General features: G+C 40.9%; 1 protein-coding gene across 1 annotated transcript in view; it reads left to right on the forward strand.

Moving 5' to 3' along the window:
• Positions 1–16,737, forward strand: part of LOC140117087 (arylsulfatase D-like) — a 51,919-nt gene that overhangs the window by 14,552 nt on the left and 20,630 nt on the right. Inside the window, exons 6-10 of the mRNA XM_072133520.1 lie at positions 3,486–3,814; positions 6,370–6,506; positions 6,777–6,911; positions 12,206–12,368; positions 15,773–15,894. Of these exons, the coding sequence (XP_071989621.1) occupies positions 3,486–3,814; positions 6,370–6,506; positions 6,777–6,911; positions 12,206–12,368; positions 15,773–15,894 (886 nt within the window). The remainder of the gene's footprint in view (positions 1–3,485; positions 3,815–6,369; positions 6,507–6,776; positions 6,912–12,205; positions 12,369–15,772; positions 15,895–16,737) is intronic.

Genomic DNA, 16,737 nt, shown 5'->3' on the forward strand with positions numbered 1-16,737 from the left:
GTAGTCAGGTCAGTCAGCTTCCTCAAGTCTACAATGAGGAGTGGACGTGGATGTCTGATATCTGTCAGGTGCTGATTAACTTTGAGGAGTCAACACAGATGGTCAGTGGCGATGCCGCCATCATCAGCCTCACCATCCCGCTGCTTGGCCTGTTGAAAAACTCTCTGGTCAGCATGAAGTCGGAAGCTTTGCGCTCGTCACAAGAGACGGGGGAAGAAGATTCCCTTGTTGATAGCCAAACAACAGCGCATATCGGAGGAGGTGGAGGTGGAGGAGGATGAGGAGGAAGAGGAGGAGAATGTTGGCGAGACACAAGAGGGGACCATTGTTGAGTCCTTCACTGTTCAGCGTGTATGAGCAGAAGAAGAGGAGTTGGAGGAGTTGGAGGAGGAGGAAATGGACAGTCAGGCCAGTGAGGGGAGTGAATTCTTACGCGTTGGTACTCTGGCGCATATGGCAGATTTCATGCTAGGCTGCCTATCCCGTGACCCTCGCGTTCAAAGAATTTATTCCAGCACCGATTACTGGGTGTTCACTCTCCTGGACCCACGGTACAAGCAAAATCTTTCCACTCTCATCCCTGGAGAGGAAAGGAGTGTGAGAATGCATGAATACCAGCAGGCCCTGGTGCACAAGCTGAAACAGTATTTCCCTTCTGACAGCGCTAGCGGCAGAGTGCGTAGTTCTGCGGGACAAGTAGCAAGGGAGAGTAGGCGAGCAGGCAGCTTGTCCAGCACTGGCAAGGGTACGCTTTACAAGGCTTTTGCCAGCTTTATGTCACCCCAGCAAGACACTGTCACCCGTCCCCTGTCTCGGCAGAGTAGGGCTGATCTTTACAGAAAGATGGTGAGGGAGTACGTAGCTGACCATACCATCGTCCTAAATGATCACACAGCTCCCTACAACTACTGGGTTTCAAAGCTGGACATGTGGCACGAACTGGCGCTGTACGCCTTGGAGGTTCTTGCCTGCCCTGCCGCTAGCGTCTTGTCCGAGCGGGTTTTCAGTGCAGCTGGTGGCATCATCACCGATAAGCGTACACGCCTGTCGACTGACAGCGCTGACAGGCTGACGCTTATTAAGATGAATAAAGCCTGGATTTCTCATAATTTCCAATCTCCACCAGGTGAAGGAAGCTCAACCTGAATAATTTATCCACTCCTCCTCCTCCTCATTTTCCTCCTTCTCCTCCTCTTTGTACAGTAAAGCAGAGGAAACTGGCTATTTTTTGACAGGGCCCACTGGCTCTAGCTATAGTACTTTATGCATTTAATTTTTCTGGAGGGCCACCGACCCGGTCCTCTGTTTTCAACAATTTTTGGGAGTGCCACATACAGGCACTCAATCTATTCAATTTTTCTGGAGGGCCACCTACCTGCTCCTCTGGTTTGAAAACTTTTTTGGACTGCCACATACAGGCACTCAATCTATTCAATTTTTCTGGAGGGCCACCTACCTGCTCCTCTGGTTTGAAAACTTTTTGGGACTGCCACATACAGGCACTATCCAAATTAAATTGTCTCCATAGCAGCCTCCACACGTTGTCTCCATTGCTACCTCCAAAAGTCGTCCATATAGCTGCCTCCATACATCGTCCCTTTATCAAACGAGGTGTGTCAGGCAGAAATTTGGGTTGTTTTCATGGATTCCACATCAAAGTTGTTAACTTTGTCGCCACCCAGCTGTGTTATCCACAAAATATACTGGCAAACTTTTATCATTTACCAATATTATTTCAGCGCTTCTTGCGCATCTGTTTACATTCCCCTCACCCGCCATATCCCAAACTTATAAGAACGCTACTACACTTGATCTTATACAAAAGGTTCTTAGAAGTGCTGTTTGGGGAGTAGCCTAGAGACAGGGGCTTGGATTGGCGAAAGCTCGCCTGGCAGTGGAGCGCCAGCTCCATGCCAAGATCCAACTAACATAGTTTTAACTGCAGCACCTTTAATCTACTACTAGTTCACTGCCTCCATACCTGGTCCCCTTATCAAACGAGCTGTGTCAGGCAGAATTTTGGGTTGTTTTCATGGCTTCCATGTTAACTTTGTCGTCACCCTGCTGTGTAATCCACAAAATATACTGGCAAACTTTTATCATGTACCGATATTATTTGAGCGCTTCTTGCTCACCTCCTTTGGTTCCTCTCTGCCACCCATTGGTTTGAAGCCTGAGTCCATTTAGGGTATGTCGCCATGCCACTCTCTAGCCTGCCGCTGCTGCCGCTGCCTCTGCATGCCGTCCCCTATAGTGTCAGGGTCAATTATTGGATGTTTTAGATGCTATCTAGCTTCATTCTGTCACTCTGTCATGGCCATGCTGTTGCCCATAGTTTTGGCATAATGGTGCGTTTAAGCAGCCTCAGAGGCATCCATGCATGCTGCCCCTGCTGTTTCCTGTCCATTTCCGTGGTGTTTCCATCCTTTTCTGAGGTTCCCAGGTGTTTGGCCAAGCTTCCCTGTGCAGAGCCTTGGTCCCCTTGAAAAATGCTCGAGTCTCCCATTGACTTCAATGGGGCTCGTTATTCGAGACGAGCACTCGAGCATCGGGAAAAGTTCGTCTCGAATAACGAGTACCCGAGCATTTTAGTGCTCGCTCATCTCTAATCTCAATACATATATCACATTTTATATCTTTATTAATGCATCTCAAAAATTAAAAATGGCACACAGTAAATCAACAATTTTATAGGTGTGTGTCAAGACTAATTTGAAAAGGAATTATAAAGTGGATACAACTCTGTATAAAAATATATGCCCATAAATTGACATGATTATATATAAAAATACATTACAACATTCTCAAGTAAGGCAACAATGATATGCATATAGTGTACCACAAACCGTACCAACTAATGGACATCAGTTAACTAGTTTGCATGGTATTTGTGTACAGGCAGTCCCCGGGTTACGTACAAGATAGGTTTTGTAGGTTTGTTCTTAAGTTGAATTTGTATGTAAGTCAGAACTGTATATTTTATAATTGTAACCCCAGACAAAATTTTTTTGGTCTCTGTGACCCCTGGATATAAAAACTTTTGGGTTGTCATAAAAACCAGTATTAACAATAAATATTGATTGCAAACACATTTAATAAGTGTTACAGCTGATAATCATAGCCTAAGTCTAAAGTACAGTAAATGATCAATATCCAGAGGGCCGTTTGTAACTAGGGGTCATCTGTAAGTCGGGTGTTCTTAAGTAGGGGATCGCCTGTATTTGCTATATGCATATCCTTGTTGCCTTACTTGAGAATGTTGTAATGTATTTTTATATATAATCATGTCAATTTATGGGCATATGTTTTAATGCAGTGTTGTATCTACTTTATAATTCCTTTGCAAATTAGTCTTGACACACACCTATAAAATTGTTGATTTGCTGTGTGCCATTTTTAATTTTTGAGATGATTTAATAAAGATATTAAATTTGATATATTTATTGAGATTGTATTAAGCTTTTGGACATGTTTAATTCTTTCAGTTTCTCTGTTTAACCTGCCGACCTGCAGGATTGCTGAAAATAGATGCCCCTTTTCGAGCACAACTGAAACTTGTTACTCAGATTATGGCTTTTGCTGTGATGACCTTAGTGATTGTAAAATATAGTAATATGATCCCGATCAATGGGAATGTGATTTTCTATATTGCACTGTTTACCATCTTGTTCTTTATTACGTGGTACTTGAAATATGGTTTTGTACAATATTGGAGCTGCATAATAATGAGAAATCATGAAATCATCGAGCAACCAATGAAAGTAGAAAGAACTTCATCACAGATAATGAGGGAGACGCTACAGTTCATTGACAGGTTTGTCAGCTTTACTTCTTCTACACTTGCATATTAATGGAGTGATTGATGGCCTAACCTGAGTATAGGCCACAGAACTTTTATTGGCCAGGGCCAAGATCCAATCCCTGCATAGATCAACTCTTCAGGTATTGTGTGAGGAGCTGAAAGCAGATGGTTCAGAGTTTTGTATAGTGAGTACTATAACAATGGTAGTGGGCATTGTAACTGGAAAGAATTGCATATCACATGCTAAAGGAGGCACTTAAGTTCATCATGCTCTTTCCTCATGCCTGCACTGCGCTGTAAAATGTGGCTCCTCAGCTCTGCTGTAACCCTTACCTAACCTTATTCATAGAGATGAGCGGACCCAAAAATTGCGTTTGGGGTTTGGCCGTTCAACATATTGCCGGATTGAAGGCCAAACAGCCAGTTCTGCAAATTGATGCTTGTAGCAACTATCCATGGCTATGGGCAGCCAATCCAACAATATGCCTAGGTTGTGCAGCCAAATCTGAATGTTACGCCATTACATAAGTACGTAGCAATCACTATGTACTTATGTAACTATTTTCTATGTGTTCCGTTTTCTATGTAGTCACTTTTCAAAAAACTTCATGAATCAATGACACACATGGATTTAAGAATATGTGTCATATATTTTATCAGATTTAGGGCACTTTCCTATGATAGCTGTACAAACAGCAGTTAGCATGGAGCGCCATCGCGGACAAGAAATAGAGCATGCTCTGTCTTTTGCCGTACATATGGCCCACATGTATGCGTCCCTATAGAGAATGAAAAATGCAATCTTACAATGGCCAAAAATACGGTAGTCTTCTTCCTCATGCACAGCCACACTTTTAGAATTCAACCATGGCCTTTGTGTGTTTAAGGTCACTTATAAGTGGAAAAAGTATTTGATGGACTTGGAATCGGATGTGTTGAATGGCTGGTATCTTCTTCTATTTTAAAATTCTGCATCATAATGCTGGATAAATCCAATGTCAGATTACACATACAAATTATTATCAGCCCTGAAACCGTCTAGCAGACAGTTTGAAGCAGACATATGGTGGCGCCCAGGGCTGATTCTAGCCTATTTGCTGCCTGAGGCGAAAATTGAAATGCCGCCGCCACCCCCCCTTCCCAGTGGTGTAACTAGGAGAGACAGGGCCCCATAGCAGATTTCTGCTTGGGGTCCCTCCCTCTTAAAAATATTCATAGATACACACACGTTTATACAATCACACACATTTATACACTCAAATACACAAACATAACATTCTACACTCACATCAAAGTTGCATATATACTGTTTATATACATACATATAGCATACATATGTCATATTCTTTTACATACAGTATACACTCATTGTGTATACACATACATACAGTATAAAAGCACCATAAACACATACTGCTGTGCAGTGGTGGCTGTTTCTTTGCCCCGGAATTAGTAGGCAGGCCAGACGCATACAGACTGGGACGGACGTGCGGCCATGTGCGGAGTAGGCGGGCCTGGCGTCCACAGATAGGACAGGCAGGGCCAGCTGCAGATGAAGTGGACAGGCCATGGGGCTGCTGCTGGAGCCATCGGGTGGTTGGCACCAAATGATGTAGCGGGCTGAGGAGTCGGAAATTAAGAGGACAAGTCAGGCGACCATAGATAAGGTGGGTAGACAGGGACAGAGGGATGGCACAGGGGCCTGTATTACTGTACTAGAGCGGTCCCATCGCCCCAGTACGCATTTATAAATTTTGTCTTTGCTGTTCTACCTGGGCCCCTGTGCTGCCTTGGGCCCGTAGCAGCCGTAGTGGCTGCTGTTGTTACGCCACTGGCCCTTCCCCCTTCAATACCAGACCTCCCCTGTTTGGCCAACTGAATTTACAGACACATTTTTAAAAAGAATCTACTACCTGATAAAATAATGCTGCCAACAATACTTAAAACTAATAACTGGTCCTCTGTGACTGATACTTCATGTGATAAGTGCTAGTAGTCAGTCAGTGACACTAGTGGCATCTAGTACCTCACAGGTGATGATCAGCTCCATCTGAAAGAGAACTTCTTTACATCTTCTTGTGTCCATGACTTTTGAATTTGTCTTCAGCTCTTGGCACCACATCTCCGCACTGCACCAATAGAATACCACAGTCACTTACAGTATAAAGTCACCTAAATAACAGTGTTCCTAAATCATATAAATCTCTCATGACACAACGATCATTTTATTACATTACATACAGCTCCCCTTATTGCATACATATACAGGCCATCTTTTTAGATATAGCACCCCTTATATTTGATACAGTTCCCCATATATATTCGATACAGCCTCGACTCCTGTCACGCTCCCACACCGCCATTCGTGGCCTCTTCCTCTTGCCGGCTCTTCTGCTCTGTGCCGGACTCGGGTAGCGTGACATCATCCCAAGCTGCCTGGGTCCACCATGGCTACAGCTCATAACTAATAATATTCTTGCATTTGTTTTTATATCAAATTGCAAAAGTTAAAATGTTTTAACCTTTCTTCTATATTATTTTAAATTTTGTACATTTTTCATTTTAAGAAATAAGAACTCTCCTTTTCTGCTCATCGTTTCCTTTCTTCATGTTCACACACCACTAGTAACCACAAAAGCATTTACTGGAAAAAGCAAACATGGCCCCTATGGGGATAATGTTGAAGAAATGGATTTCATGGTTGGTAAGTAAAAGATGCTATATATATATTTGTATATTATTAATGCTATGATGTATTCCAACCAAGTATGTGATCTTAATTTTATAGTTTTAAAACCCTCTAGTTCTCCAGGTAGCAGTAAGATCAAAAGAAATGTATGTTGCAGATGTGTGTCAATTACAGCTTTAGATTGTGCTAGTGTTGTGTATTGATATGAAATTCTTCTGTTTCCTTGCAGTATGACCCCTTTCTTCATTTAGTGGCGCATAATTTTTTCAATTATTAATTTTTCAGGTTCAGTAGTTAATGCTATAGATAATGCAGGATTAAAGAACAACACAATGATCTATTTTGCCTCTGACCATGGAGGACATTTAGAGGTTCAAGATGGTATATTCCAAACTGGAGGATGGAATGGAATTTATAGAGGTGAGGTTGTTAGTGGGATATAAAACAAGCAGTTAATTAATCACAAAAGTTCATAGTTACATTTCTGATTTTTTCATGGTTAAATCTTCCATTTCGGTGGAACATTATTTAAATGCAGTGGACGGTCTCTATTCCTAGAGACCCAAAGAACTGCCCTTTGGATCTTTAGAAAAAACCCGGCGCACTGTGTTCTAAAAATAGGTTTATTGTTCCAATAAAACCATAACATTTCAGTAAAATTAATAAAATTCAAGACACGTTTCGGGTCCGGAACGGATCCTTCCTCAGTTGTGTTACATAGTCTGTTTAAAGATGACCATTATATAAAAAATATTTTTGGGCGCATTTCCGGTCCCGGGACGGGAAGTGCCATGCAGGTAAATGAATGGATGACTGATGTCATTGATTTTGACAGTTCGAGAATATGCATCAGAAACAGATGAATAAAAGACATAAGAATTAGATTCAAACCACAGAGTAAAGTCAAAGCCTCATCTTGTATGTATACTGGATGAATCTCTTACACTAGAGGTGTGCTGTGAAAATCGGTGTATTCCCGCTCTGATCTCCGGTATGAGGTGAAAAAACTACTAAAATGGACGCCCAAGGGGAGTGAAGGACTACATCTACGGAAGCCTGGAAGGGCCAAATTTCTAAGGCGCATAGCGAAATCATAGAGATGTCGATTCCTAGTGCGTGTAAACGCAGCTTCTTAAGTGATGTCTTATACCCGGATTGTTTAGTGTCTTGACTACTGTTGGTGGGAGCACTATATTGAGTAAGTATAGGGATTGGGTAAGCATGTTATGCTAAAATGGATGGTTGTACTCAAAAGTTACACCAAAATTATTTCGGTGACCTCATTTAGACCCAATGGTTTCAGCGTTTTTAGTTTGAACATCCAATAGATTTCCTTACGTTTGAGGATTTCAAATCTGTTTGAAGTTTCTTTACTGACATGGTCTATTGGAGTGATATTGTATTTTATATTATTTTTGTGTTTAATTTCCATATGTCTAGATAAACTGTGTTTATTGTTACCGTGCTGAATATTGAATCTATGTTGATTGAGGCGGCAATGAAGGGGTTGCGTTGTTCTACCTACGTACTGTAATCCACATTGACACTCAATTAGGTAGATCACATATCGAGATTGGTATGTCATATTAGTTTTGATATGAAATTTGTCTTCGAAGTGATTAGAACAAAAGGTATCTGCATCGTGTTTAATCACTTTACAACATTGGCAGTTCTTGCTGTTACATCTGGTAACCTTTTTGATGCTACTTAGGTTATCGATATTGACTCGTTTTTTTTAGTTGTTTTGGTATGCTGGGGGAAAGTTTTTGTTTGTGTTCTGGCTCTCCTATATGTAAATCTTGGGTTCTCGAAAATATTATTTTTCAGATATGGATCATTGACCGCAGCTTCTATCTCTTTGTGGTTATTGGTGTATATAGTGATGAATCTGATTTCTGAATCTCTATTTTCACCGTCATTTTTCTTTTTCTTTTTTCCTTTCTCTGAGGGTTGTAGACATTCTACTTGGGAATGTTGGCTAGCCCGACTCATAGCGTCTTTTATTAGCCTTTTTGGGTAGCCTTTCTTGGCAAACCTGGTCTCAATAATTTTTGCTTGTTCTTTAAAAGTGATGTCATCTGTACAGTTTTTTCTTATCCTTAAGAATTGGCTGTATGTTGTGTAGCCATTTTTTGTGATGGTTACTCTTAAAGTTCAGGTAGCTGTTAGTATCAACTGCTTTAAAATATGTTTCAGTTATAATTGTATTCCCATTATGTTTAATTAAATCTAGAAATTCATTTTTTTCTTTTTGGACATTTAAGGTTAGTTTTATCCCCCATTGGTTTTTATTCATTTCTTCACAGAAATTTTCGAGTGCCGTTTTTTCACCTTTCCAGATCATAAATAGATCGTCTGAATCTGAAGTAGGTAATGAGGTTGCCTTTATGCAGTTCTTTGGGGGTGATGTATATATCTTCAAAGACCCCCATAAAAATATTAGCATATGAGGGAGCAACTCTGGTCCCCATAGCTGTGCCCCGAATCTGATGGTAGGTGGTGCTACCGTATTCGAAATAATTGTTCTGTACAATGAACTTAAGACACTGGACTAAGAAAATCCTTTGTTCCTCTTTAATAAGTGTATCTTTTTCTAAGGTTAGTTCCACACAAGTTAATCCAATCAGATGGTCAATATTGCTATATAAAGCAGTGACATCCATTGTAGCGAACCAATAATCATCTTGCCATGTTAGTTGTTGAAGCTTCTGAATGAACTCCCCTCAGTCTTTTATGTGACTGGGTAAATTTATGACATATGGCTGCAGGAATAAATCTACATAGCGTGATAAGTTGCTAGTAAGGCTCTGAACATTGGACACTATCGGGCGACCGTGGGGTATTTCGCGATTCTTGTGTATCTTAGGGAGATGGTAGTAGTACGGTTTGTTTGGTTGGGTAATGGAAATGAATTTCTTTTCTTTTTTATTTAAATATCCTTTTAGGTATGCGGTTTTAATCAGATTATGGAAGTCTTTGCTGATAGTGGGAAAGGGATCTCTAGTAATTTTCTCGTAATAGTTGGGATCCGATAAGATGTTTAGGGCTTCCTTATGGTAATCCTCCCAATTTTGTATTACCAATCCCCCACCCTTATCTGCAGCTCTTATAATAATGTTTGTATTTTCTTCTAAATTTTTTTAGGGCTGTTTTCTCAGATTTGGTGAGGTTTGCAGAGGTTCTTCCTGTTTGTACCTTCGTGTGCTTTTTAACAAGCATTTTATCCGATTTCTTAGGCCATTCTTTTTGTAATTGATTACGACCGTTGTTGATGTTACCAAGTTCGTTGGCTACCAGGTCATGAAAGGTTTTAATATGATGACCTTGGTGTTCTAGTGGATAAAAAGCAGATGGAGGGTGGACGTCTTTATGGGTATAGTCATCTAGATTCAGGCTTGGTTCTTGACTGTGGGCATTGGGTTTATTCTTAGATTTTAGATCAAAATATCTCTTTATGGTTAGTTTCCTTGTGAATTGATGTAGATCCAAGAATAAATCGAAATCGTTCGATGTGTTGTCCGGGCAAAAAGAAAGCCCTTTTTCCAAAAGGCTTTTTTCATGAATGTTAAGTATATTAGATGAGAGATTAAAAGTTTTTATTTGTTGATTCTCTACTGTGGAGTTTAATTGATGGGTCTCTTTTTCTTTATATTCGGGGATAGTAGAGCCTCTTCTTTTTCTGTTTTTGCCTCCTCTTTTCCCTCTATTTCTTTTTTCCTTTTCTTTACTGCTTTGTGGGTTACGGGAAAAAACATTGTAATCGGCTTCATCAGGGTTTTTTTGATATTGTGATCCGGTGGGAGATGATCTAAAAAAACACTGGCACATTCTGCGAAATGATCCATATCTGAAAAATAATATTTTCGAGAACCCAAGATTTACATATAGGAGAGCCAGAACACTGAAACAAAAACTTGCCCCCAGCATACCAAAACAACTAAAAAAACGAGTCAATATCGATAACCTAAGTAGCATCAAAAAGGTTACCAGATGTAACAGCAAGAACTGCCAATGTTGTAAAGTGATTAAACACGATACAGATACCTTTTGTTCTAATCACTCCAAAGACAAATTTCATATCAAAACTAATATGACATACCAATCTCGATATGTAATCTACCTAATTGAGTGTCAATGTGGATTACAGTACGTAGGTAGAACAACGCAACCCCTTCATTGCCGCCTCAATCAACATAGATTCAATATTCAGCACGGTAACAATAAACACAGTTTATCTAGACATATGGAAATTAAACACAAAAATAATATAAAATACAATATCACTCCAATAGACCATGTCAGTAAAGAAACTTCAAACAGATTTGAAATCCTCAAACGTAAGGAAATCTATTGGATGTTCAAACTAAAAACGCTGAAACCATTGGGTCTAAATGAGGTCACCGAAATAATTTTGGTGTAACTTTTGAGTACAACCATCCATTTTAGCATAACATACTTACCCAATCCCTATACTTACTCAATATATTGCTCCCACCAACAGTAGTCAAGACACTAAACAATCCGGGTATAAGACATCACGTTTACACGCACTAGGAATCGACATCTCTATGATTTCCGTAGATGTAGTCCTTCACTACCCTTGGGCGTCCATTTTAGTAGTTTTTTCACCTCATACCGGAGATCAGAACGGGAATACACCGATTTTCACAGCACACCTCTAGTGTAAGAGATTCATCCAGTATGCATACAAGATGAGGCTTTGACTTTATTCTGTGGTTTGAATCTAATTCTTATGTCTTTTATTCATCTGTTTCTGATGCATATTCTCAAACTGTCAAAATCAATGACATTAGTCATCCATTCATTTACCTGCATGGCACTTCCCACCCCAGTATCGGGAACGCACCAAAAAATATTTATATATAATGGTCATCTTTAAACAAACTATGTAACATAACTGAGGAAGGATCCGTTCCGGACCCGAAACGCGTCTTGAATTTTATTAATTTTACTGAAATGTTATGGTTTTATTGGAACAATAAACCTATTTTTGGAACACAGTGCGCCAGGGTTTTTTCTAAAGATCCAAGGGGCAGTTCATTGGGTCTCTAGGAATAGAGACCGTCCACTGCATTTGTCTTCATCGGTACTACAACCGAAACTATGCCCCGGAGGCAGCAAACCGTTCCATTCCACATGCGATCAGATGTGTTGTGCCATCAGCACAACGCAAAAAGGTGAGTGCACACTTGGCACATACACCCAATTTAACTTACTGAGGATCTCTACACATCGAGCACCCCCCGCTCTCTTCCCCCCCCCCTTCTTCTCTTCATGTTTGACAATTAGTTAAAGGAAATCTACAGTCTGATCCATAGCTTATAAAAAAAAGTCAAATCAGCTGCTATTGGGACCCACAGTGTCAGGGGCCCCCGGCATCCAATTTCCTTACTAACAAATGGAGGATGTGTACCATTATATACATATTATGCTGTACATTCTACAGCATAATATGTATATAACAGTGCACATCTTCCATAGTGCCGAAAGCTCAGACAAGAAATGTCAGGGGAGGGGACAGCAGGAAGACTAGGAATCTCTCATCTCTAGCTTCCTGTTGTCAGAGCAAGAAATGAGTGAAAAAAAACCTGCTTCCTTGAGGGGTTAATCCTAGCATTACATAAAGTCTACATAAATTAATATATTTATATAATGTAAAGAAAGACGTTTAAAATTGCTTCAAAAATTCCCAGGTGGAAAAGGTATGGCTGGCTGGGAAGGCGGTATCCGAGTGCCAGGGATTTTCCGGTGGCCAGGCATTATTCCTTCTAATGCACAAATCGATGAACCCACAAGTCTAATGGATATTTATCCAACCGTGGTCAATTTGGGTGGCGGGGAATTGCCTAATGACAGGTTTGTGTTAAAGGGTCATTTATGTTTTTTTTTCATTAGAGTGTTCACCCTCTCAGAGGCTAATTTCAGAGTTTAACAGTTAACCTCCAGTTAACCTCCTAAAATTATTTAGTGATAACATATCATAGAAAAATGACAACACTTTACTTTGTAATAAATCCCTGTATCAAAGTGAGGTCTGTAGTGTCTGAGCAGTGGCGTAACAACCGCCGTAGCAGCCGTAGCGGTTGCTACGGGGCCCGTGAGGTTAAGGGCCCGGGGATGCACGGACTCCGTGTGTCCCCGTAGTGTCGGTGCCTGCCGGATCGTGCCCCCGGGCCCCTACCTCTGTGTCCACTCCTAAATCCGCACCTTCCGTGAGCTGCCCGCCCCCTCCGTGAGCTGCCCGCCCCCTCCGTGAGCCGCCCGCCCCCTCCGTGAGCCACCCGCCCCTGCACAGGAGAATGCTTGCAATGTCACGGTCCTGGTGTAGGTCTCTTCCACACACGTCGGGGCCAACAGGGTGAATCAAGAAGAAGTGGGTCATGTGGTAACAGGGTTCCACTTCAGACACCCCCCCCCCCCCGGCACAGGTGAACGCTCGCCCATCCCCCTGCATGCTGGCACCCGCCAACACCCCGCGCTGCCGAACAAGCAGCTGCCCGACTCCCCCAGTACTCTGCGGCTTCCCCCCCCTCCGCGGCCGAACAGGCAAAGGCCCTGCCGGGCGGCAGAGCGTGCACCCGACCCACTCCACCAGACTCCGCCGCAACCCCCCCCCTACACTCCGCGCTGCTTAACAAGAAGCTGCCCGACTCCCCCAATACTCCGCGCAACAACCGCAACCCCCCCCCTTCCCCCGTGGCCGAAAATGCAAAAGCCCCACGGGCAGCAGAACAGACACCAGCCCGACTCCCCCAGATTGTGACGCCTCACAACTACCCCCGCCCCGCCCCCCCCCAAAGGCCCCCCAGGGAGCAGAATAGGCACCGGCCCGACTCCCCCAGAGTGTACGGACCCCCCACAGGCACCCATCCGATCACCCACCTACCCGCCAGAACACCCACCTGCAGCCACGGCCGGATGGTTATCCAAACAGCCCCAAAACATCCGAAAAGGTAAGTATATACATGTATTTATCTGTGTAAATATTGTGTATTATTGTATAAATGCATCTCCTGTGTATATATGTATATATTGTGTATTATTGTATATATGTATAAACTGTGTATATGTGTATATATGTATATACTGTCTATGTGTATATACTGTGTGTATATGTGTATATACTGTGTGTATATGTGTATATACTGTGTGTATATATGTATATACTGTGTGTATATATGTATATACTGTGTGTATATATGTATATACTGTGTGTATATATGTATATACTGTGTGTATATATGTATATACTGTGTGTATATATGTATATACTGTGTGTATATATGTATATACTGTGTGTATATATGTATATACTGTGTGTATATATGTATATACTGTGTGTATATATGTATATACTGTGTGTATACTGTGTGTATACTGTGTATATATGTGTATATACTGTGTATATATGTGTATACTGTGTATATATGTGTATACTGTGTATATATGTGTATATACTGTGTATATATGTGTATACTGTGTATATATGTGTATACTGTGTATATATGTGTATATACTGTGTATATATGTGTGTATACTGTGTATATATGTGTATATACTGTGTATATATGTGTATATACTGTGTATGTGTATATACTGTGTGTATGTGTATATACTGTGTATATACTGTGTATATACTGTGTATATGTGTATATACTGTGTATATGTATATACTTTGTATATGTGTATATACTGTGTACATGTGTATATATGTATATACGATGTATATGTGTATATACTGTGTACATGTGTATATATGTATATACGATGTATATGTGTATATACTGTGTATGTGTGTATATACTGTGTATATGTGTATATACTGTGTATAATCACAAAAATAGGCAGCACCCCAAGACGTCCAGCATTGGTTAAAAAAATGTTCTTCTTTATTCCATGTTTAAAAAGTACAACAAAGTACAGCGACATTTCGGCTCGCTAGGAGCCTTTTTCAAACATGGAATAAAGAAGAACATTTTTTTCACCTAATGCTGGACGTCTTGGAGTGCTGTTTGTATACGTGATTATATATTGTGTGTGCTGTTTGTATTTTCCTTGAGTATATACTTTTGTATATCTGTATATACTGTGTATATGTGTATATATGCATCTACTGTATTTACACAAGCACATATTTATATAAGCATATATATGTGCACATTTAAATATATGCACATATATGATGTATGTGTGTTTTTGCATATGCTGTGTATATGGTATGTATGTATATGCTCTGTATATATGTATATACTGAATGTGTGTGTGTATTTCCCATATGTGTGTATATGCTGTATATACTGAATGTGTGTGTATTTGCTGTATGTGTGTATATTCTGTATGTATATGCAGCATGTGTGTACATGGTGTTTTTATACTGCATGTATGTGTATATATGGTCAGTGTATACTGTATGTGAGTTTAATATATATATATATATATATATAGTATATAATGTGTAAGCAGTATGTGTGATGTTTATATACAGTATGTGTGCATATACTTTATGAGTTTGTATATACAGTGTAACAGAGTGCATAAATATGTGTGTATAAGTGTATACTTGTATGTATATAGGTGCGAGTATATGAGTGTAGAAATTTATGTGTGTGTGTATATAAGTATATAAATGTATGTGTATAAGAGTGTAGAAATGTGTCTAATTGTATAAACATGTCTGTATAGGAGTACACTCACAATAACGTGTGAGGGATGTATATCTGGCTGCAAATTTGCTGCCGGATATACTTCCCCCATATGCGTCTATAGCGCCTGGGCTCGGTACAGTGAGCATAACGAGTATTCACTGTTTCATGCTGTGGCCGCAAAAGAGATAGAGCCTGAACTATGTATGGCCGTAAGAACGACCATGCGGCTCCATTCTCTATGGAGAGGGGAGGGGTGAGCCGCTATCACCTCTCCTCCTCTCCAGCGCGCCCAACATGTGCCTGCCACGCTATAGCCGGGCGGGTACACGTTTATGTGAATGCAGCCTAAATATGTATATATTTTTTTTGGGGGGGGAGGGGGGCCCCATGTAGAAATCTGCTATGGGGCCCAGCCTCTCCAAGTTACGCCCCTGTGTCTGAGATTAGTTTTCTGCCTAGCTATCAAGTTACAAGATAGCACCCATGTAATTTCAGAAGCCCCCCCCTCCCCCTAGTGCTGACTGCAGACCAAAATGCAACCAGAATACAAAAATACAGCAACATCAAAGAAAATCCAGTAGTTAATTATATTTGCATTTTTTTTTATTACAATAGAGTAATTGATGGAAGAAGCCTTATGCCTCTACTCACCAAAAAATCACCTCACTCAGAACATGAATTTCTCTTCCATTACTGTGGGACTCATCTGCATGCTGTCCGCTGGCATCAAAAAGAAAATAAGTAGTTTTACATTTACTACAATGGTGCTCATTTACTAAAGGCCCGAATCACTCATTTTCCTCAGGTCTCCCAAAAATTACCGGTTTGCCCCGGGTTTTTCGGCGCACACGTTCGGAATGTGTCACATCGGTGCCAGGTTGTATGCGACGGAAATCGGGATGCGGATTCTGAAAAAACCTGGTATTTAAAAAAGAATTTGTGCATGCACCGAAGAGAAGAAGGTGAACTACGGCAGACCTCAGCGCAGCAGCGACACCTGGTGGACACCGGGCGCATGATCTTAGTCAATCCCGGCAGAACCCGAATCCTCATCGGCGATCGCGCCGCTGGATCGCAACTGGGCCGGGTAAGTAAATGAGCCCCAATATGTTTGAATCCATGTTATAAACTTACTGTGGAGTTTCAGCCCATACTTATGAGTATTTATCCACATGTTCATTTGTGTGGATTAGTCAGTGGCTCTCCCATAAATATGGGTGCAATTATAGTTTCTCTCAGTGGGGTCAAAGCTTGGTGGTTTTCAATAAAGTAAATACTTTACTCATATTAGTCTCTGCAGCACAGTTATTAGCTTCAATACAGAATGCATACAATCCATGATGTTGGGACTGAGATGTAAGTTGACAACCCCAACATGATTCTGCTCCCTTAAGGGGTTACTCTGATGTTAGTCTCAGGATCTATATATATCAAAATTAGTGGGCTGCACAAAGACCATAACCCATCAATTGCATAGCTTTTAATCAACGTGTATGTTGGAGGTTTACACAACGTGACACTCATAGCCGCGAAAACTGCAACTTATGCAACATATGCACTTTCTGAAAAGTCACAAAAGT

The sequence above is a fragment of the Engystomops pustulosus genome, chromosome 2 (assembly GCF_040894005.1).
Source record: "Engystomops pustulosus chromosome 2, aEngPut4.maternal, whole genome shotgun sequence".
Taxonomy (NCBI): Eukaryota; Metazoa; Chordata; class Amphibia; order Anura; family Leptodactylidae; genus Engystomops; species Engystomops pustulosus.